Here is a 24627-nt window from a genome sequence, read left to right as displayed (position 1 = left end):
GTATTTATTTAATATATATCAGATTTCTGAACACTGTTCAAGAGTTATAATCTCCGGTTTTCTTTGAGAAAGATAAATATACACAAACGTTTTTTCTCTACCAGGCTCATTTGTTTACCTTTCTCTTTGTATTCTTGTTGTTCTTGATTGTTAAAGGTTCCAGTAACGTATCACTGGTATGACTGTGATTGATGACTAACTGTTGGGGGACTTGTTTTTGCAGTGGATACCAGTTCTCTCAGATTTCAAGCGGAAAGAAACTGTCTGGGGCTTTGTGCCAGATAACTCGAGTCAACCCCCAGCCCTTCACCTTGGGGACTACAACCTGGATGGGTTCCCTGATGCCCTGGTAGTCCTCCAAAACAAAAGTGGAAGGTAGGAACAAAGCACACCTGAGCTCCATTTAATAACTCCTCATATGTGTGCATATTTGCAGGTTTTGTTCTGTAATAAACCTACTTGTGCGAGGGTGAGATATGTAGATATAATTTTCAAGTTCCTCCAAGATCCTTGTATAAGATCGTGTCTTGAAAAAAATAATTTCATGTGAGAATGAAGCTAATCCTCACTTGGCAGAGGGTCCTTGGAAATTTGTCAAGTAGGTCCCCGAACTCCAATCCAGCTAATGTTTGACTCCCATCATTCACTTCATGAGCCATCAGTGCAGAGGAATAAACTGTCAGTATGCACAGGTCCAGGAGGAGCCTACAGCATGTAGTGCAGCTACGTACAAACCTTGTTTGCATAGTGATTACTCTAGTTTCTTGACATTAATATCATGAGACTCTCAGATTTCATGGAAACCTCTGAGTTTGCTTCATTTATTAACCACATTTGAATTTGTTGTGTAGCATCCTACATTTGATGAGATTATACTAACTATAGTATTCCAGCAGCACCATAAATTTGAATTGATTGGAAACTAATAACTCAAGATGCATAATTAAATGGCTTATGCAAATTTGTTTAGCTTTCAAAACTATAAATGTATTTTTCTTTCTTTTCTTAAAGACGCCACACGGTGGATGAATTTACTCATTAATTTACTGTGAAATTAGTGTACTTGCAAATGACGCATTCTCATGGTGGGGGTGGGGGTATATGCCTGACAGTATAGCACTATCCATTATGACATTTAAAAAAAATGTTTTTTTACAAAAGCAACAGTCACCCACAAGGGACAGGAGGGATAATATAGCAGCATTTATTCCTTATTAATTTACATTTTCACAAAGGCAGTTAATTTGGGCAACACATTTTCATCCTAGTGCTCAAAGGCAGAAAACTATATATTTGCAGTGTACAAGGTATTCAGAAATAGACCTGCAATCCTGTTCACAGTAGACTTCCAGAACAGCTCTCTTCCTCAAGCACGGTCACTTCTAACATGTTCAATGCATTCACATATGGTGACCAATTTCAGGTGGTGCAATGGCAAACTGGTCATCCAGAGGTTGATAGTGTTGCACGCTCAATCTCGGGGCCGTGCAGTTGGATGTATTCTGGTTATATTCATATATAAAATGCAGGCACCTATGTTATTCTGCATTTCCCCCCCCTGGTGTGACTGTAGCATTAACCAAATCTATTTAATATTGAAAGAATGTATGACATCATAATTTAATGAAGAAGTGTTACTGAGCACAGGCTGGAAGGAAGGCGACTAAGGTGAGTTTGTTCTTCAGCTTATGGACGTTGTGACTGATAAGCCTAGTCTTTAAAAATCATTGCTGCATGCGTTAAAATGCAAGCACCACAACCACTGGGAGTAAGGAGTATGTGTTTATTGAAGGACATGTTTGTTGTGGATTATCTTGCCTCAGAGATGATGATAAGATAGCTGAAGAGGTCAAGGCTGCGATTATCTATGCATACTGATTGCTGTGTTTGTCAGAAGTAGTAAGACGTTGGGTAAGAGCTTCAAAAGACACATTTGAACTCTATTTTTCTGTATAATTATCAGTAAGTTCTGCTGGGCTTAACTCTTTGCATTCACCCTCATCTACAAATGGCTTATTTCTCAAAAGCTCTAATCACAAAAAGCAATGGTGTCTCCCGTCCTCTCGTCCTTTTTCCATTTCGCTCTCATCTGAAGCCTGAACTTTGTAATCCTCTACTGGGTCAGGGACATTATTGCAGTACACTTTACCAATATAGTATAGTCTGCTCCAGCTAACTTTTCAAATGACGTTATAAACTAATGAAAACAGAGCAGGATAAAGAGAGAAAAAAAAGGTTAGAGAATTTTTTAGATGCCTTTTTAGATTTTTTTAGATCTCTTTCAGCTACCACAAACCTTAGAAGATTAGCATAACAGTGCCAGTGGCTTGATTAGTAAATTCTATATCATGCTTAGACTATAGGCCTATACACAACCATTCTCCCACAACTCTGGTCTGAATTGCTTCTTTTGAGTAAAAGGTACGAGGTTTCAGAGGATAGCCTTGACAGATCAGATGTAGCTGTTTTTGTTCACATACTTTATGAAATACCACCAACCTCCTCGTCTGCTTTGGATTCAGCAGCGCTCTGAAGTCCAACCTGCATCGGGCGTTGCTGTCTCTGTAAATTCTTTCCACTCAGATGCTCTCATCTAACCAAATATTTGTAATGCCCACAACTAGTCTATTTCAAGTCCCACTCCCCCTCCGCCTCTCTCTTTTCTCTCTCATCTCTCCATCTCTTCTCGTTCAACTGGGTATTTATAGCAGCTTTTCAGATGAAAGTCCTGCCAGTCCGCGTCACTCCTCCTCGCAGGAAAATGAATGTTGATTTAAGTGTTCAAAATAGGAGAACAGAAGAAGAGAGGGTGTGAGATGAGTGAAATGAATGGAACAATGAGCAGATGGAGGCAGCAGAAGGAATAAATTGAGAGTTGGAAGGTCATTTAGTATGAATGAGGCCATTTTCTCTTACTACTCAAGCTTAAAAAAAACCAAGTTGTTTATACTGCTTTAGAATGATATGTTTCTTATCTTATTAATGCTTAATTATTGATTCCGCTGTTCTTTTTTCCTCCTATTTTAAGACCTCAGACCTGCTAATAGGGAATTTTGGGAAATGAATGATCTTGAAAGCCAGTGTGACAATATACTTAAGTACCATGTAGTTCTACTGTTTGTGATGGCTGTAGGATTGACCCTAAGATGATTTCAGAGTTTGTTTGCTGTTGATGTCATTCAGACTGCTAAGCTCTTAGACATTTCAAGTCATTCATGACACTACAGTTCTATGAATTAGAATTTATGTTTCTCTATGTGTAATAGCTGAAGATATTAAGAATAGATTTTGCTCAGCAGAAAGTTGGCAAACCCAATAAATCTCAAGGAGGAGTCACTTTTAAATTAATTTTTTGTATGCTTAATTTAAATTTTAGGTTGTAAGCAATGTAGGTAACCTACTATCCAGCCTTTTCACTTTAAAAAGCTGTTGTCACTGCTGTCAAAGGCATCAGTTGCATCACCTACCATTTCAGGGTAAGAAACTTTATATCAGCATAAAACTAGAATTATCCTCTAGTAATACTTTTTCTCAATACTATTACTAATAATAATTACAGATTTCTTTGCGAAGCAGTCATTATGAGTTCTATTCCCCAGCCAGCTGGAGCCTTTCTGTGTATAGTTTGCATGTTCATAGGTTAGCCAGCTTCTACCAGAGTCCAAATGCATGCATGTTAGGTTAACTGGTATTCTAAATCAGCCATAGGTGTGAATGTGAGTGTGAATGGTTGTCTGTTTTTCTGTGTTAGCCCAGCAATAGAATGGCAGCTTGGTGTACCCCACCTCTCATCTACAGCCACCCACCACCACCATCCTGAACTGGATAAGCGAAAGAGATGGATGCATTATGAATTCCAAGACACTGTCACTGTGTGTGTTTGTGTCTTCATATCTGTGCCACGTGTTTAGGTTTTTATCTTTGTGCAGTTTAATGTCTATCGGCAGTTCCCAGAGCTGCACTCCTCCTGGTCTACGTTATGTCCAGGTCACAGGACAGATGGTCCCTCCAGACTCTTTCTCTCTGTCACTCTTGCTCTGTCTCGTGCACACTGTTACATGCTCACACAGATGAACATCACAACAAAGAGTACAAGGCTGTTGCTTCCTGCTGAAAAGAAATTTTATAGGCATTTCAGTGATTGCCAGAAAGTTTGGGATGCCGACTGAGATGGGAAGCAAGACCGAGAGAGAGAGCAATGCGGTCTCAGTGAAAGAAACGTAGTGTGAAAGTAAAAGACATGACCTTTTCCCTGTGTTGCCTTTTACACATGCAAGAAACTTTCTACCGGAATCCTCATGATAAAATATCTCCTTTTCTGGCATAGATGACAGAGTATGTCACTGTGCAGTTTACATGTAGCAGATTCTTCTTCTTGTTTCCAGGCATGAAGCAGCTTGTAGAGCTGTATGATTTATTCACAAACTTACATGGCCCATTTTCTGTTACGGCTTCGAATAAAAAATAATAAAATAAAAAAAGCAGTTATTAATTGCACTTTAGTCATTTGAGGTTCACCATTCATAGACTAAGTAGTGTTAGAGATGTCACGTTGACAAAAGCATAATGATTTATGAACCTTTTACATGTTTACAGATATAAACCCTGCATGTGGGTTGGGAACATTCACTTTATGCAACAGTTAATCTAATTACATCTAATTTTATTAAGATAGTAATAAAGGTATTGTTTTGTTTTATTTTGAATTATTTTGAAAGATCTACTGTTTCTCTAAAAACCAATGTAGGTCCTGATCACCCAAAGTTGTGATAAGTTGTTATGCAAGTAAATTGGACACATAGTACAGTAGTACAATATACTAAGAACAAACTTAGTATATTGTACTACCATCATTAGTGTGACTTTGAAAGTGTCAAAGCTTCAGAAGATGCCTATTTAAAGAGAATTTGCCACAAGCTGCTACAGAGTGCAGTTAGATAAACCAGTAAATGGCTTTACTTTCTAGGTATAACACAAAATATGAACCACTCTTAAACTGCTTTTGTATGCAGAGTGTAAGACTGTTTGTGTCAGCCACAGCCCTCACAGACTGGGATTATCCTCAGCTGTAATCACCCACCCTCAACTGTATCACATTCATAGACTGAATAAAATGTGCAAAGGTCAGCTTTAAAGTGTAATCTGCCTGAAGCAACTTGGAGATAATTACAAGTGTGTCTCCAGCGTGCACATCAGCATGTGCGTCTCAAGTAATTGAAAACAGCCAGATGACCTTCTAGATGAAACCTCACTTTCAGTCAGATCTTTGCTCCTGCAATTCTGAGGCTTTCCCAAACCTCCGTCACCATAACCTTTAACTTCAGCGGATAACTGCAAGTGAAATCAGACCAATGGATTAAAATGGGCCTACATCATCATTGCACTCTCATATACACAGAGATAATAATTTAATACCCATTAAGTCCAAGTGCTGTCCACTGTTTACCTTCTCAGATAAAAAATAAATGCTACAAAGCGAATACAATATTTGCAGTATGACTATTTTCTCTATTTTATCTCTCCAGCATGAATATTTCTCTGTGTTGTGCCTTGGGCTGTATCAGCATGCTTCTAAGCAATATTCCAGCCTTTCCACCCCTGTCACTCATCATATAAAATGTTCAGAACAACCATTTTCAAGGTGTATGAGTCAGCGAGCACTAACACGCCACAGCAGTGACAAGCTCCCACCCTTCCTCGGAGACTTCAGAGATGGGTCCCAATGCAGAAATTGATTTATTCCGAGGACCTAGAAATTAGTATGTATTGCTTCCTATTGACTATAAATCAACCAGATAGCATATTAATAATTAGTAATATATATAATTTTTGGAGGGTACCTTATTGTGTTTTCTTGATTCTGGGTTGTCTTTTTACTGCCACTGAGCTAGAAACAAAAATATTATGAATCCCTTTCACAGTTTCTTTACTTAGCAATATATAAACTGCTGGTGGTTGGTGGTTTCATTTAGTCGGGCATAGTTTTTCCTTACCCACATACTTTTTGAGATTCAGGGCATGGTTTGCCTATAATAAAGGTATATACCATTTTTGACTCAGTAGAGAGATTTTTATTTTATTTTTTTTGCTTTTGTTTTGCCAACTGTTATTTACTCCCAAGAAAATATGGTCATTATTTTAAATGTCTAATCAGCCTTCTGTTTAGAATAACATTAATTGTTTTTCCCCCAAATTGGAGTCAGAAATGTTTTTTAGATAAACAGAATCTCCAAACATCTGCTGATCTCTCTGAATTTAGCTTTTGTTTGCCTGTGTCAACATTTAGAGGACATTAATGTGTAGACATGTTAATACCAGTCAGATCTCCCACTATAGTGTGCTTTTGAAAAAGGGCTAAACTCTTCTCTGATAATGAACTATGTGGAGTGTTTTTGTTTGGTGTTTCTATTAGAGAGCAGAGTGTGGCGTGGGCAGCAGTTAGCAGCACTAACTGTCTCCTTCTGATCTTTTAGCTCTGACCAGCTGCCGGAGTATAAAAAAAAAAAACAACAACAAAAAAACGACTCATCAGACGTCTAAAACCAGCAGAAGGCTTTTTGAGCTAAATGCTATCTTTTGCACACAGAAACACTGTGACTGCTTTTGGAAAAGGTGGCCCCATTAATAAATTAGTTTTTGGTTTGTCCAAAAGTGAATTCTATGAAGTCGATAAGACCACTTTTAATTGCGAAAATTGAATTTGTTGTAGATTTCTCCCTATACTTTGCAAATAAATCAGTCTAGTCCTACTGTTCTAAATGTGAAGGTATCAGGAGGTTCACATGAGAGTGTTAATGCACAATCCTCCACCCATTTATTATCCTAACAGCTTATCTAGTTCAGGGTCTCAGGAGAGCTGGAACCAGAATACAACCTAAATGAGAGAAACTTCAGGCCAAAGCCGTTACGTTTAATAGTGCACTAAGTTTTCATGCAGTCTCTGTTGAGTGTGTGCCATGGGGGGCTAAAAGCATAACCTAGAATGTCCTTCAATGTCAGCAGCTCCCAGGTGAAATTTCACACACAAGAGCCCTGTCTGGGTTGAAACTCAGGTCCCTCGTGCTGTGAAGCACTGGTCCTAGCATCAAGCCACAATTCTTTAAAAAAAAATCCAAATTTTTCCAAAATTAATTCCATCCATTTTCTTCTGTTTATCTGGAGCCTGGTCTTGGGGGCAGCAGCCTAAGCAGAGAAGCCCAGAACTCCCTCCTGCTGGCCACCTCCTCCAGCTTGTCTGGTAAAACACCAAGGCATCCTCCTGGTGGGACATGCCTGGTAGACCTCGCACAGGAGGCATCTTGGTCAGATACCCGAAACACCTCAACTGATAAAGGCATCAGAGCCACATCATTTGCGTAAAACAGAGACGAGATTCACACACTGTCCAAGTGGAAGCCTTCCGTCACTTGGCTATGCCAAGAAATTCTGTCTATGACAATTATGACCAGAATTGGTGACAAAGGACAGCCCCGGCTGAGTCCAGCATCCACTGAGAATGAATCAGACTTATTGCCGGCTATACAGACCTAGTTCTTGCAACGGTTGTATAAGGATAGAATGGCATGTAGCAACGGGCCAGACACCCTATACTCCGTGAGCACCCATCACTCTGAGGGACGCAGTCTCCAAGTCCACAAAACACACGTAAACTAGTTGGGCACACTCCCATGCCACATGAAGTATCCTCAAGAGGGTAAAGAGCTGGTCTGTACCGTACTATAGACATACAACTTCACCGAAGTGAAGTCGGTGCTCTTACGGAAGAACAATTTCTGAATTTGCACTGCATGAAGTTCCCACCATGGGAAAAAGGTAACTTCTACAACACATGACCTTTAAAAAATGGTTCTTGGTTTTCTCTCCAGCCCGCTGCGGTGTTCTGAGCTGCTGTTGCACATACATCTCCACAAAACGAGTAACATTAGTGAACCAATACAGGCAGTTAAATGGTGATGGCTCTCATAACCATACTTCATGTCGCACGCAGATTTGCTACCAACTCAACTTAACTTGGTCCACTCAGATGACACAGTTCACTTTTTTGCATCTATTAATATTGTCATTGTTATGGGCTCATTCTAAACAAACTTAACAAAGCTTTAATTGTATATAATCGTTTGGTATAATTAGCTGGGAAATTATAGTTTTGGGGTTGAGACCGAGCTGTTCTCCACTTTTCTTCCAGTTGTTGTACTGTTTCTCCCCATCAGCTGCAGAGGGTAGAGGACAGAGGGCAGGATGATGCCATAGCGCTGTCAGCAAGTTGAATGTTAAAAAGTTAAGAACCACTACTGTGAAAGGGAACTTTTGCTGTTTAATTGTAGGTAATTTTCTACCAGTAAATGGAATATTTACTGTCCTGAAAACGATTTTCCATGTATTTGTGAGAGCGAGAAAAATATAGACTAACAAGCAACACAATGAGTCTAACAACATCTTGTGATGGGGTTGTGTGCATATTGTATGCCTCTTGGATTTCCCACATCATCCTGACAAAGAAAAAACATCATTTCTTTTTTCTCTTGTCTTATGAAGGAATGACTAAAGGATAACAAACTACATTGTCTTCTTTGTGCTACCCACAGATGGGTCCACAGTTATTTGGTTTTTTGGGCATCTCTAAAACACAGAATAGGATGCCATCTTTCAAAAACCAGCTTCTCTTTACAGTACACTCATGTTTCCTGGTACCTTTTTCCAGATGAAATCGTGGGACGTTCTTAAATGGCAAGTTAGTGTAAGAATTTATACACTGAGTATAGATTGTATACAAAGTCAGTAATGTGCTGATTGCTGTGATAAATTCCTATTTTTATGCAGGTATTTTATGCATTTGATGAGTCAAAGCAAATTAATGACCATATGCCTGCTCTCTCATACACAGACACAGGAGAGCAATCAGCCTTTACACGTTCCTTTGGGCTTTTTTCTCTTTTCCTCATTTTGTACATCAAAGCCATAGTGTTTTACTGAATGCCACCAGAGATGCTCTCTCCATGGGAACACACAACTGCTGCTGTTAAGCATAAAGATAATAGCCCCTTCTTTGCTCACCCATATACTTTGAAAACTAATTAAATCTTCCTTATTAAGGCTTTAGGGCCCTCTCAGGGATTGAGCATGAGTACGAATGTGTATGTGCAGTGTTTGTGTGCCATGGAGAGACAGAGATGGAGGAAAAAAATGTGTATTTGTTTTGCCAACTCGATGAGAAAGATTGTAAAGTCTGTGGAAGATGCTGTATAAAGAAAGGAAGGCAGGAATGAGAGCTTCCTACATGAGTAATAACTCCACCTCAGTGATTGCAGTCAGTTGTCAGCCTGTACAGATGTTGCTTAGGGAAAGCAGTCATCAGAATATATCAGTGGCAGCTTGTGAAAATCCTTTCTGCTCTAAACTATAGAATTCAAATAGAAAGTTGGGAATAATATTTCTTTGTTGCTTTCTTTCCTAATTGCCTTTTCACCATTTGATAGTAGGGTATAACTTGAAAAATATTTTCACTTTCACACAAATTATATGTTTCTATCCAGTTGGTCATAATTTACTGCGGGAAAAAGAACTGCTTGTGTAGGTGTTTTTTTTTCTTGCCTCTAATCATCCAGGCAGCTGCTTAAACCCCAAACTGGACAGCAGTTTCCAGCGTTTAATTTGTTTTATTAAGCCATTTGCCTCAGTTAACTAATTTTACCTTGAAGCATCTTGCTCTCCACTTTGCTCAGGAAAAATATAGATTCATTTTCGGTTGTGTACAAAAGCTTTTAGGACATTATTGATGAAGCATGGCATGAAGCTACTGAAACTTAACATTAGACAAACAAAGCAGAAAGATCCCTTACCATATCAACACAAAATCTGTATAACTTCCATTCCCCATACTTAAATTTAGCAAGTAATGCAATGATGCCAGTGAAGAGCAGACATCCTGCACATTTTTACAACCTTTTACTGTGACAACTGGAGCTAAAATGCTGATTCCTTGAATCAGATAGTGCCGCTTTTCGTTAGACCACGCTACTTTCATAGACACAACAATAGTGAAGCAGATCAACCAGTACCCCACTGCCTCTCTGTACTCAGGTAGGCTTCGCATTCACAGGAAGACGCACATATGATCTCCATTCGACCCTCGATTTGCGACCCTCAACGAGACGCTGCGTCCTGCTGGCCTCGAGTGTTTGATGTTAAAATGTTCCTCCTCGGTTTTATAAGAGCCCCCCCTGTTGCATGTCACACTGCACCTTCCACTGGGCTGCATTACATAGCTGTGTGTGTGTGAGTGTCTGTCTGTGTCTGTGTGTACATGTCCCATGTACCCATGCGATGTAGCAGTGTGAGGTGAGAGGGAGCTATTTCTGGAATATGAAATGAGGTCACAGACAGAGGCAGCTAAACTTAAGTGATTTCTGTTGTACCTCAAACACTATATGAGAGCACTTCACAGTGTCCTACACACCACCTTACTACTTGTTACTGCTGATTGCAGATAGTTTTATTTAAAACTGATATTGTCTATGAAGATGCACGTTCAGATGTCATAATAATCTTTGCAAAGCTGAGGAAATCAACAATGGGAAAGGATAAGCCTTGAGGATGTGTAGCAAATCTGCAAGACACACACTCAGACACACATGTGTGTAAACCTCTTCAGGCTATAGGTCAATGAGTGTAATAGAATAATGTAGTTAACCTCTGCTTGAGGTTGTTCCTAACTACAGTCACAAAATACCTTATTGTGTTATCAATTCTGTCTCACTCTGCAATAAACACGTGTTTTATGAGAGAAGAAAAAACAAATAAACAAATTATAAGTACATTCTTGATTCAGCAACAATTACGAAATATAATTATCTTGTTTCTACATGACAAGAATCAGATAAATTGGCTGTTTTCTTTTTTTCATTATAAAATTTACCATCTCTGTCAATTTCTAGCTAATTGTAATGAATTGCAAGTCTTTCTTTATATTAGAAGGAAATGTCCTCTTCTGATATTAATACTAGATTCTTGCAAAATATACAAAGCCAGTGTAAAAGTGTTGACAACTCTATACTCAAGCTACTTGAACTAACTTTAGCTTCACAGGCTGTCAGCAAGAGGTGCTTCACAGCCTGAATCCTTCACATTCAGGGCTTTTAAAATGATGAGCTGAAAACAGAGTGAAGGACTTTAAACTGACAGTTTCCAAATAAAATCTGCTAGCCATTTATAGATTACACCGATTAAATTATCTTCAATTACATGCCAAGATATTAAGTACAGTGGTAGTTGCTAAGTGGGATAATTTGTCTTTTGTGCAGTCTTTTAGTTTAGTTTCTCTTTATCAGTTAACTTCAACAGAAAAAAGATAAATCAAAGATAAATCACTCATTGCTTTTAAAACACCACCAATACCAGGTGCACTTGCACAGCTTGTAAAACTTTTCAGGGTCCTTGACACAGAGTTTATTCCTAACATTTATTCCCTGGATTCATGTTATCACAATATCTTGTGGCCACAGCACTTTTTGTTGAAGATGGCTTCTATTACCGTTATGCTTGGGGTCCTCATCCTGGTGGAAAATGACTTCCAAATGTTCTTCTGAACATTTGTGAGTCTCTTCATTCTGACAAAATCCTCAATAAAGTTTTTCAGAATTAAAGTCCCAAACTTGCCAGAAACGAGTCTGATCCTTCAGCATTGCCTGCAGACACTCTGTCTTGTAGGCACCTTAGCATATAAACCGTCTTCTGTGAGGGCAGATGTTTCAGATTTTGACTTGTCAGTTCAAAGCACCTGCTGCCATTTTTCACACCCCACTTCTTTTTTCTGTGCATTTCTATGTCATGAGTTTTTTTGCACAGAGAAAGGGAGAAAGAGAAAAGGCTCTTTGGGTGCAAGTCTTTCATTAAAACCACTTCTGACTACTCTTGTGCAAGTTGTTGATGGCTGTGTCAGTCTTTCATCCTTTCTTTTTAAGGCCTCTCAATCTTGTTTATTTCTTTGTGCTTCTGTAGAAAAGCTTTAACCACACATCTGTCTAACACATACCTGTCTCTCTGTAAAGTTTTTGGAATTGCTTCTGTCTCGTTTCTGTGCTTACTCTTTCCGTAGTGTCAAATGCTTCACTGTCCTTTAGCTATTTTTTTCCCTAGCAAAGCCTTTTCTCATTCAATTAATAATGGTTCAGCCTGCATATTTTGTTTTTTAGCATATGCTTCCTATGTCTAGATAACTGTAGATTAATGCAGAGTCTGGCATTTCCTATTGCCAAGCTAATGTATATCCTTTTTTTTTTTTTTTTTTTTTTTTTTTTCTTTCTAAAAGCTAATGTATATCCAACAGTCAGAGATAAATGATTGTTTTTGAAAATGACAGAATGACTTTTTCAAACAAAAACTTACAATGCTGGTTGAAAGATTCTCCCTTTGCAAAGTCATAATTTCAGTTACCGGTACTTTAATTATAATGAGCCGAGCTCCCAGACATTTGTTTATCTTGGCTTGCTGTCAGCTTGTTTTTCTCTTCTTGATGTGAAAAAACTTTCTACTTGTAGTTATGGGGCATCATGTACCTGCAAACTGGTCAGAGTCACACTCAACACTTAAACCAATGTTTGCACAGTTTTATGAGTACTTTATTGCATCACTAAGCATGGCCAAATAAAAATTTGATTCTTAATATTTTTTTTGCAATTAAATGTAAATAATGTATTTTTAGTGTCTGTGCTGAATTTTAATTAAATATGTTAAACTTAAAGTTCAAGTCAGTATAGCATCGCATTCATTTGCCCACTCACATAAAGCAGAGCAGCAATTAATCCTTTTGCTTATACAAAGCTCACTGCTCTTCACCTTGTTGATGCCTTGATGAGTTCCATCACATTAAGTTTTACTGTTGCTGTCTGTATGTGTGTGTGTGTGTGTGTGTGTGTGTGTGTGTGTGTGTGTGTGTGTGTGTGTGTGTGTGTGTGTGTGTGTGTGTGTGTGTGTGTGTGTGTGTGTGTGTGTGTGTGTGTGTGTGTGTGTGTGTGTGTGTGTGTGTGTGTTAGGCTCTCTGTTTCTATCTATCAGTATGCACCACGACTAAGCAGCTGCCAAGAGCTTAGCAGGCTGTTGCTAGGCAATGCCATTTAAAATCCATCTTACTCTGTATGTTGGAAGCAGGGTAGCTGCATTTGTCTCTCGGTTTTTGTTGTTAATACCAGAGTGGACACTGTAGTAGCATGAGACTTTTGGCTTGTTAGTCCTGCACAGTATTTTCTTTGCTAAGTTTTGCTTTGTTTGCAGGAGGCTGGTTTGAACTCAAATGACACCCTAAATGAAGTAAATTATGCAGCTTTCTTGGAAATTGCTAAGTAATGTAATGACTGAGGGTGTTTGTCATTTTGATGATTAGTGTCAAAAGTTGTCATTGTACCACATTCTAGTATTTCTTACCACATATTGTCACAGCACAATGGTGTTATTGCTGTTTTCTGTCGGTTAAAACAACACAGTAGAAATGAGGCTATTCCCAGGTTATAATGTTTCACATTTACTGTCCTCAAAATCCAGTTTTTGATTGGACAGTCTTGAGTAAACTCCATTGCTGTATACTTTTTCACTTTTTTTTTTAAAACTTTTTTGTCTATTCTTCATTTAGTATTTGTCTGTAAAGATCACGTGTAATCCGATTTCTATTTGGCTGTACTTAGCACACAGTCATAGGCATAAAAATGTAGGTGATCAGTTTAGTTTAACTGATTTGTGAAAAGCACAATAAACCAGAAGTCTAGTAACTCAGTAAATCCAAATTACTTTATTATTATAGTGCAAGCATCAAGATGTTAACGAGTAGATTTTTATCCAGTATAATTTCTACCCTCTGTCATAGATGTCACAGCTAAAGCTGATTTACAAGCCACTAGTTTTACAATTTTTTTTTAAATAAACAAAATTATTGAACAAGTCCAGTGATTGGTTGCATATAATATTTATTTGCTATTTTTGTATCATAAGTTCATCAGTAATTTGGGTAAAGTATTTCAGTTTTGTTATTTTTAAGTCAATTAGACCATGGTGACACTATGGCACCCATTTGATACCCATCTCTACAAAAATTAACTTTAGCTATCAAACTTCTCTGACCTGACAGGGTGTAATTTCCCCCTCAATCTATCACAGCTAGGGTAAGCTCCAGCCCGTCTGCAACCCTGAAATGGATACGTGAATTTTGCTTCACAGATTGTGATTTTCTTTTGTAATGAAAACCTTGTTTGACATATTGGTGAACAAAACAATTTGGTGGTTGTTATTTGATAAGCTTGTGAAGAAAAAGTCAAGTAAGGCAAGACTCAGAAGAAAGCTGACTTTGTAAAGTGTGTGAGGACAAAGATGCAGCCAGACACAGACAGTGAGGATGAAAGAGTGAGTGACAGCAGGCGGACCGTGTAGAGGAGTGACACTACCAAAGGATGTACTTTGACTTTGATTGTGTCGTTGTGAGTTACTGCCTGTGTTCATCACCACAGTGGCTAGCAGAATGAGAAATCACAGCCCCTCGGGGCCATGACAACATATCGCTGTCTCACTGTCACTTCGTCTACGTGGACCTGCCCACTCGTTCCCTTCGTTCACCTTTCGTCCGTGTCTTTCGGGGGTTTTTCCTGTTGCTGTCAGTCTTTCAGTCTCTCTTATTGTCAGCTGGTCAATAAGTTGGAGGACTGCTACATCTGAATCATTGCAACTGGAGATTCCCACAGTGATTGCATCAACAGGGTTATTTCCTTCCTTCAGAGTGGGTTAATAGTATTATATAATTGTTTTCAAAGGCTACAGAGAACTCTACTAGTACCAGTACTATTTGCCCTCATTAAAACTTGTCTGTGAAAGAGTTCTTTATTTGTTATATATTTTTACTATATAGAAATCAGACACACAAAAGCAGAATGCATAATCATAAACACAGGATTTAAAAAAAAAATAATAAAATTAATTGCAAATAGGTAAACCAGATCATAAGTAGTTACATAATATTTAGGATTAAAAGAACCATCCTAATCTAAGTCTAGATTTTATGAAGGTTTTACAGTTCAACAGTATACTGATTTATCTTCACTCTTCATCAATAAAAAATATCTATATTTTTGGCTAGTAGACATTCTAATCTGCAGCAGGTCTACTCAAAAAGACAACATGCTCTGGATTAGGCACAAAAACATGTTAGGCAAGGTGTGAATTTGGAGGATGAATGTATGATGGGTTAGAAAATAGACCAGCTGCTGAAATCATGTATTCTAATATGGGTGAAAAGTAGCATAAACAACGAATTTTTTATGATTGGATCAATTTGATTAGCGAGTGATTTAGATGGTGTGAAAGCAGATTAAATGGTAAGGTTTCTTCACACAAAACAACACAAAATGTTTTAGGGTTGACAGACTATGAAAGAGAGACTACATATAGCTACGTGGTTACAGTCTGCAATGTACTAGGTGAGATTGTCTGCATACAACAAAATTGTACGGTACAATTACCCTGTTGTAAAAACACATTTGAGAGTGGATTTATAATCATATAAATATGAGATAAGACTAATACTGACCTAAAATATGGAAATTAAATTGTCTATCCTTATTATTTTAAAGGTTTTTTTTAATCTTTTGGTTTTTTGTGTTTTGTTTTTTAAAGTTATAATGAAATAAATAGTTAGGTAAATTATACCCTATAAATAAAGGGACAGTAGGTCATTTCACCAAAGAAAGAAGAAGGGAGTCTTTCCTTGGCACTGTAATGTCGTTATTATCAAAACAAAAAGAGAAATTTGAAATGCACCCACACACACTGTTAAAATGTCTTGTAGCCATGTGTTAGTCCTTGGAGTTATGAAAGGCAGAAATGTGGAACAAAAGCGTATGATTGGTTGGACTGAGGTGGAGGGAGAAGCAGAAGGGCCGATAAGATGAAATGAAATGAACAGAAAAGGAAAAAAAGAGAGAGATGAAGAAGAAGTTGGCCAGGTTAGCTTAGTCATTCAGCTTTAGGGAATTGAGTAGATGGAAGAATGAGTGGATGGACAGAGGAAAGGGACAAAGGTGGATAGGTAACAGTGGTGCCTCTGAGCTTTTGAGGTAGAGGGAGAGAAGGGTCATTGGTGTGATCAGTTGGTCAGCCTCCTGCCAACTCACCACCCCTCTGGAGGCCAATTAGAGAGAAGGTGGATAGAGCCTGAAATAGTGTAAGACTCCCCACAAGCACATACACACACAAGAAAACAGAGCTGACACTGGGTTCATACAATAATGGAATCTCTCAAGCACACTACCTCAGATAAACACACATATTAGTGTCGGTACAGGCTCAATATTCAATTCAATTGAAATTTTTTGTGTTCAGTTTTATTTCTAAAGCGCCAAATCACAGCAACAGGTGACTCTAATGTTTTATATCATAAGGTAAAGACCTTATAATATGCAATTAGGGTATTTATAAAATAAGTCTTGCCATGCATTTAATGTCATGTTTTTGTTAACTGTCAGTTTTTATTTAAACGTTTTATTACCAATATAGGATGAAGAAGCTGTGATCAATATGACATTATTACAAATTAAACAGCATGATGACTCAGTTGTTAACTAGCAGGATGGGTGTGGTTTGTATTCACTTCCTGGTTAAAGAAAAGCTAAAAAAAAGAAAAGGAAAAAAAAAGCAATAATAATAATAACTGACTTCACTCATTGGTGCATAATTGTCTGCAGAAGAATTTGATGCCATGAAATAAGAAGAATGGACATTTCTCTCCTGGTATTGAGTAACCCCATTAAAACTAATCTCATTTCAGTAAAACTATATATTTTAACCTCACAGGAACATCACAGAAAAACCTGTTACTACTCTTCAATATTTTGTTGTTGTGTTCTTTTCAACTAATGTGGCAAGAATTTAACAGCCTGTGTAGTGAGGTTGAAAAAGCAAAATCAATGCTAAATGTCTGAAAGATAGAAATAAAGAAGGAAGAAAGTGTTGATTTTGGACCCTATCCTTAAAATAATTACCCCTTGGACATTAGACATTGAAAGTCAAATTTTTCACATTTTTCATTTTAATTTTTTGAATAGTACTGATGGTTTGAAGGTGCTATTTTTTGTTATGATCAATGCATTTAATGAAAACAATCTTTCTTTAATAAAGTTTATTGCATTCAAATTAAAATATAAAATCAAACTGGTGTAACTTCAGGACCATGGACAGCGCACACCATTTTCACTGTGATCTCTTGAGCTGGGCTCTAACAGAAGAATCCTTTTAGTGGTGGAGACAAATTCAGCTCCCTTCACTTTGAGAATATGTGAGATACAGATTACAGATACACAAGACTCCCCCACAAATCTGCAAATCCTTTTTACTTTTTTTAGCTGAATAAATCCAGCATAGAACAATTGTGGCAGTACTTTAAACAACACCAGTCACAGAGTATAGCTACAGTACAACACTGTGCTTGTTCTTTTGCAAATGGATAGAACTTGGTCCCTGTATGGGTTATTTAGCCTGTCACAACCAGTCACTAAAGTTTACATGCACTGCCACTATCTTTGAAGGTGAAGTTGGAGTTGGTGAGGGTGCTCAACCATTCAAGTTCGAAGTCCAACTTAACAAGGCGTTAGAGTTGAAAAGGTCTTCCAATTTCAAATGGAATGCACCAAAACATTTATATTACATTGATTAAATGAAATACTGTATTACACTGCCATGGAGTTGACTGCCATATAAAACACAGTGTCGCCATGTATCTGACTTGGTATGCTAAACACTTAAGAGTTGCATGTCTTAACATTGTTTTAAAAGAAATGTGGACAGGGAAGACATCATAGAGGACATGAAGTAGATGTTTACTAACAAAAAAACACAAAAAACATGGAATACATATTGAATCATAATACTATATTACACAAAAAGAAATTTGTGATGCTCAAATCAAAATTAACACCAGCATGCGAAATTGTGGGTTCAGAGTAGTCATCTGCACGAGTGCATGTGTATAATATGAATAGATATCAGGTTTGCACCTCTACCTGCTGCTGTAAACATAAAACCGATGCCGAGAACAAAGTTGTGTGTGTTTGTGTGTGTATATATTGAGAGCACATGTACCTGTGTGTAAGTCTGAGTCTGATCCACACTATGACCTTGAGTTCATCCCTACCATAACCACCCCTGCAGTGCTGGAAAAGAGGTTCTTTTGAAGTACGAAAATCTCAGAAAGGACACACACATATTGGCGAATAACAATCATATACCTTCTAAAGTTCAGCCTGAAACTTTGATAGCGTTACTTTCTTTTTACACACACTCAAACACACACATGCACAAACAGAGATACTCTCCCTGAATGTCAACAAATCTATCTGGCTACAGGCATGATTATCTACTGGTGAGCCAATCAGTGCTCACCATTTACACTGGGTCTTGTCCAGTAGGTGCTGCAGTTGCAGGTCCTAATGAGAGCCGATCATATTCTGGATACAGTGTTGTTTGCATTAAGCCTAATGAGGAGGGGAGGACTAGTTCATTGTCAGTACGCATGGGTTACACAGAATGACCTTAAACAAACCTCCAGCTGTAATTACAGCCAAAGTCAGTTAATCCTACAGAGGTTCCCGCAGCCCCACCCTTCAACCCCACTCACCCCACACAGAGATATAGCTATTCTGAAACAGCAGCACACCATCTCAGCTGACACTGAGCCTGAAGCGTTACGTCCCTGCTATAGGAATTAATTAAATTCCTGCTCTTCCCTGCTCTTTGAAGTGTTTTATATATAGATTCTTGTCCTTATTGAATCTAGGAATTAACAGCTAAATGCACATTTATTACTTTCAGTTAACCCGAATATTCAAATTCAAATTTTATTTGTCACACACACACAACCATACACAGTATGACATGGGGGTGTAATGCTTGTAGCTGTACAATGCCCGACCATTAAATGACAGAAGAAAAGTTTTACAATATTTACAATTTACTACAAAAATTTACAAATTAACTTAGGAATTTACAGTAAAGAATGTGCAAATAGCAGAAGAGATTATAAAGATAAGGATTATAAATTATAGGAATTATAGGATTATAGGAAATGTGTGGTGGTGCGTGTGGTGACGTGTGTGAGAGTCCAGTCTTACACCTGGTTCAGGCCCCGAATAGCCTGGGGGAAGAAGCTCCTCTTCATTCTCTCTGTTTTGGCCTTAAGGGAGCGGAAGCGCTTCCCAGACCTCAACAGTGAGAAGAGTCCATTGTTGGGATGGGAGAGGTCCATCATAATCTTCCTAGCTTTGGACTTGCACCGCTTGGTGTAGATGGACAGCAGGTCAGGGAGCTCTGATTGAATGATGCGTTCTGCCGAGCGCACCACCCTTTGCAGATCTCGTCTGTCCTGCTTGGTGTTGTTCCCAAACCAGGTGCAGATGTTTGACGTCAGGACGCTCTCGATGGTGCAGGAGTAGAAGTTCTTGAGCACCTTCAGTGGCAGATGGAAGTCTCTAAGTCTTCTGAGGAAGAAGAGACGCTGACGGGCTTTCTTAACCAGGGTGTTGATGTGACAGGACCATGACAGGTCCTGAATATTGCAGAGGCAACCTGCTCATTGCATTTCACGTGTTAATTCCATCCAAATATATGTCAACATTTTACGTGACAATTAAGGTTTCCAAGCTCTGTAGCTTCTCCACCTCTGTGTTTGGAAGTTAGTAAGTCTTATGTCAGACGATCCAGTTTAGCAAAACTTTGAACTGTTTGCTGCTGATTACAGGAGTTTGTGTTTTTTTGTGAAAAGCAACAATCAAAATTTCAATTAGATGCTTTATGAAAAGGACTACAGGGATAAAATACAATATTACAAAAGTTGTTCATCTGCTTTCTCTTACTCCTGGTTCCACAAGCTCCGTTTTTTCCTATCACACAGCTAACAGCAGTGGAGAGGCTTACAAGCATATTTCAAGTACCAATTTGACCAGTAGGTTTCCACTTTCTGAAGCTTGCTGTTATGTAACATCACCATTTATCAGATATGTGTTGCAACTATAATGTACTATGGTGCCATAATGTAACAACTGCACACAGCTGATACTTTAAATAGAGCATACACTTCATAATCACTACATAAACTTTACAATGATTCTTTTGTTGCCGTGTCTTCCTCCCTTTGTGGGTGACACAATAGTAACTTGTGTTGGTGCATCGTGTCGTAGTGTGGTACTTCTCTTGACTCCATCTGACTCCATATGATGTGCCCCCTTTTTATATTCTCTACAAGATCGCATGCTAAGCAAAGTCAAACACAATTCCAAGGAGGATAAGATAATCGTATTGACACGTCTCCATCAATCATGGTTTTATCAAGCAACACACTCTATACATTACAGTATTTTATCTTTTCTGTTCACCATTTTCTGGAAGCATGAGGATAGAATGTTTTCCTGCTGCTGAAAAGATCACACAGTCTTTCTAAAATATCCTTGATGAAAGATGTCCCCGCTTGCGGTCTATCTTCTAGTCCCCAGAGGCTTGTACTAGCTTTGTGGGTAGTGGTGATGGTGGGGATGGGTGTTTACAATCCTGATTGACTGAGGGCTTTCACAATTATTCTATTTTTAAACCAACAGCTTTTCTTTTTTTTAAAGCTCAGCAATCCCACTGAGATCTAAGAACAGGTACAGATAGCTATCTCCAGTGATAAAGATTGAATTTAGTCTCGCCAGTGAATTAAGATGTGACAAAGACTGCACAGAAAAAGTGCAAGTACAGAGATGGGTGGAAAATAGAGGAAAGGGGTTGGGTTTTGCCTCAACTCAAGTATATGATCAAGTATACTTATTTGCTTGCATTTGTAAAGAAATGCCAAATACAAGGTGCAGGAAATACCACAGTAAGCTTCAGTATTTAGACCTCAACTTATCTTTGTAACTCAATGAAGGAATGGGGCACCATTCTTCCAAAAGATATTCTCCTTTGGTATGAAGATGATGGTGGTGGAGGGTTCTTTGTGATATATCTGTCTAGAATTTTCCATCTGTGTTCATTTTAGTTAATATTCTGCCACTTTAAAAGCCATAGTGTCAGATTCACATCATTTTCATACTCCTGAAACAGTTCACTGACCCCTTTTTTCTGTACAGATAGGGGCTTATCAGGGTAGAAATGTTTTATCATGGGATAAAAGAGATCAAAGTAAGTTGAGGTCCATAAGTATTTTATACTGAGGATTGGATATTATTAATAATGGCTGCATTTCCTAAACAGTTAATGTTATACTTTAATTAAAGTAATTTCTATCACATCTTAGTTATTTGACTCAAACTCCACTCTGGTGGTTTACAGAGGAAAAATTGTCCCAAATCTTTGGGACCAAATTATAGTATAATGCATTCGATGACCTTGCACTATAATAAAAATGGCATTTCAGACACCCTATAGATTCAGATTCACCCTATAGCTGTCAGCGATCATGCTCCTGTATCTTTAACACTAATGCACAAGAATAATACTACGCCAAGTAAAAACTGGAGATTTAATACATCACTGCTTAAAGATGAAGACTTTATTAAATATTTTAAAAAAGAGTGGACTTCATATTTAGACTATAATGACACTCCCGGAACTTCAGCATCTGTTCTATGGGAAGCAGAGAAAGCTGTGATGAGAGGTAAAATAATTTTTCTCATCACATAAAAAGAAAGAAGAAAACAAAGATATTCAGGAATTAGAAAAAAACCATTAAATCACTTGAAGAAGCCTATGCGTCCCACCAAGATCAGGAAACATTGAACAAAATACGCAAAACAAAACTAGAGTTAAATGAGATAATTGATAAAAAAAATAAAATTCTTAGTACAAAGACTACGCTTACAAAATTATGAACATGGTAATAAATCCGGTCAATTTCTAGCAAACCAGCTAAAAATAAATAAAGAAAACACAACTATATGTGCTGTTCAAGATTCATCTGGGAACACAATATATGACCCGAAACAAATAAACAACATTTTCATTGATTTCTATAAAAGATTGTATTCACCACAAATAAACCCGTCTAAAAAGGAAATTGATCAGTTTTTAGACAACATAACTCTTCCAAAATTATTAGACACTCAAGCAATGGCACTGGATTCGCCACTGACATCAGGTGAACTCCAGGAAGCCCTGATAAGTATGCCCAATAATAAGACTCCAGGTCCAGACGGCTTTCCTGCACAATTCTACAAAGAATTCTGGACGATTCTAGCACCAGATTTTACAGAACGTTGTTGGAAATCAAAGAAAAGGGCAGACTTCCATCAAATATGAATTCTGCAAACATTAATCTCCTGCTAAAATCAGACAAAGACCCTGTATATCCCGCAAGCTATCGTCCAATATCCCTTATAAATGTAGACCTTAAAAATATTCTGCAAAGCTCTCTCAAAGAGACTGGAGAAAATAACCCCCCTCTTAATTCATCCTGACCAAACTGGTTTCATAAAAGGTAGGCACTCATCAACAAATACACGTAGATTACTTAATTTGATAGACTACTCATACAGTAAAAACCTTGAAACTACAATATTTTCTTTAGATGCAGAAAAAGCATTTGACAGAGTTAACTGGAAATTTCTATTTGCAACTTTACACAAAAATGGCTGTATTTCCTAAACAGTTAATGTTATACTTTAATTAAAGTAATTTCTGTCACATCTTAGTTATTTGACTCAAACTCCACTCTGGTGGTTTACAGAGGAAAAATTTGAACCTCCCCCCAAAACTTTCATGTCCCAAATCTTAGGGACCAAATTATAGTATAATGCATTCGATGACCTTGCACTATAATAAAAATGAACTCAAAGCTTACAAAACAGCTGAATCGTTTCCAATGTTAGTTAAGGGCTCATCATTTTTCCTATAATTTGTCACCCTTCAATATATACACTATGACACAGTGCAATGTAAGGTTTGGACTATATCCAGTCATGCAGAAAATTATTAAAGTTTTTTTAAAAAGCACAAAATTTCCTCAGGGCAGCAGCCTAAGGCAGCTCTCATCATCTTAAAAAGAGAAAATCAACCCTAAATTAATATGTTGTAGCATTTTAATTTGTCAATTCCAAGTGCATAACAAATGTCATGTTGTTGTAAAAGCCTGTAGCTCCAAATGATTCTAAGCATCAAACTTCCAGCTAAGACTCATCGTGGTGTTATTGTTGCCAGATAACAAACTCGACACAAGCAAAGTACTGATCAGCTGATGACATGAACATTACTTACATTTGACATCACCAGGGCTCTCTGTCACTGTCTAAATGTAAATGGTAACATGCACTTACAATGTTTTTTTCCCCCTTCTCTCTCTTTGCCCCCCAGTGGCCAGCAGGCCTTCCTATTGGAGAACGTGCCCTGTAACAGCGACACTTGCCACAGTGTTGGACGAATGTTCCACATCCACTGGGACCAGTCAGATTTAGGAGCCATTCAAAATGCCGTCAGGGCAACTTTCTTTGACATCTATGAGGACGTGAGTAGTTAAATTTTGTGTTGATTTTCAGTTCTGTCCAGTAGTATTTCATAAATCATTCTCTGTACCATTTCTTACGCCTTTTTAAAAACTCATTTCTATGGATACTATTCTTAATAATTTTTTTGTGTTTTGACTACATTTCCATAGCCAAAGATTATCTTGGTCTAGTGGAACTACAGTTCTTTAGCCAGCTGATTTTCTTTTAAATATAGCCTTTTTTAAATATACATAAAAAGCCATGTGCAGCATATTTAATCATTTAACCTTGTTATTTTATTTTGTTGTTATTTATACATTAGGAGACTCACAGGAGCCTTGTATGCAGCTTGCAATATTTGTACTTTTGAAAATTTAACTATAATAACAACTATAACAACTCCCACTGCAATATTAGATTTGCTTTTATGATGAGGGAAGCGTCATCCACCTTTGTGTAAGTAGATCCAATGCTCCTGACAAGTTAATCTTACCTGAACTCTTACATGCAAACTCTGAGAATATCAGACAAGTTAGGCTTATATCTTTTTTAGCAAAAAGCACCCACACTCATCACCTCTCCTAGTTTAAGAGCTGACATCAAGTGAATAAATGTCAACATTAGATTAGTTAGACCTACCATTCTCTGTTAGATTGTTAGAGTCAAAGCATTAACTAGTCAGATTTCCCTGCTGTCAAAAACAATATTGCTCTTTCTGAACTCATATTACTTAATTAATTAATTAATTACTTCATACTGGTAGGCTATTAGTATAGTACTTTTCTCTTTATGAATGCAGCATTAACAACTGTCACAAGTCAACTATGCAGTCATCCAGCTGACCCTCAGAATACAGCTCTGGGTCATTTGTCTCCGCTCACAGTCTTTCCACTTTTGTCTTATTTTGTTAGATATACCAATAAACTGAAATCATTTTGTGAAAAATCCTACGTAAAGAAATCCTTGCCAAATGGAGCAGAGGAATGCATATCAGAGAGTGTGCAAACTAGGATATCTCTAATGCAGAAAAGTGGATTATGTGTAAAGCTTTTTTGACACACGCATTAACAGAATTGTTTACATTAATCGGTTTTCTTTTATATTCTGAAGCAATAACTCCTGATTTAGACTGAGAATATGAGTATTT

At 37.7% G+C, this 24627-nt stretch overlaps 1 protein-coding gene across 1 annotated transcript in view; it reads left to right on the top strand.

Moving 5' to 3' along the window:
- Positions 1–24627, top strand: part of itfg1 (integrin alpha FG-GAP repeat containing 1) — a 163333-nt gene that overhangs the window by 65716 nt on the left and 72990 nt on the right. The window contains exons 10-11 of the mRNA XM_026175418.1: positions 224–375; positions 23350–23500. Coding sequence (XP_026031203.1) covers positions 224–375; positions 23350–23500 — 303 coding nt within the window. The remainder of the gene's footprint in view (positions 1–223; positions 376–23349; positions 23501–24627) is intronic.

The sequence above is a fragment of the Astatotilapia calliptera genome, chromosome 1 (assembly GCF_900246225.1).
Source record: "Astatotilapia calliptera chromosome 1, fAstCal1.2, whole genome shotgun sequence".
NCBI classification, from domain to species: domain Eukaryota; kingdom Metazoa; phylum Chordata; class Actinopteri; order Cichliformes; family Cichlidae; genus Astatotilapia; species Astatotilapia calliptera.
The sequence above is the reverse complement of the archived record's forward strand: the minus strand, read 5'-3'. Positions and strand labels throughout refer to the sequence as shown.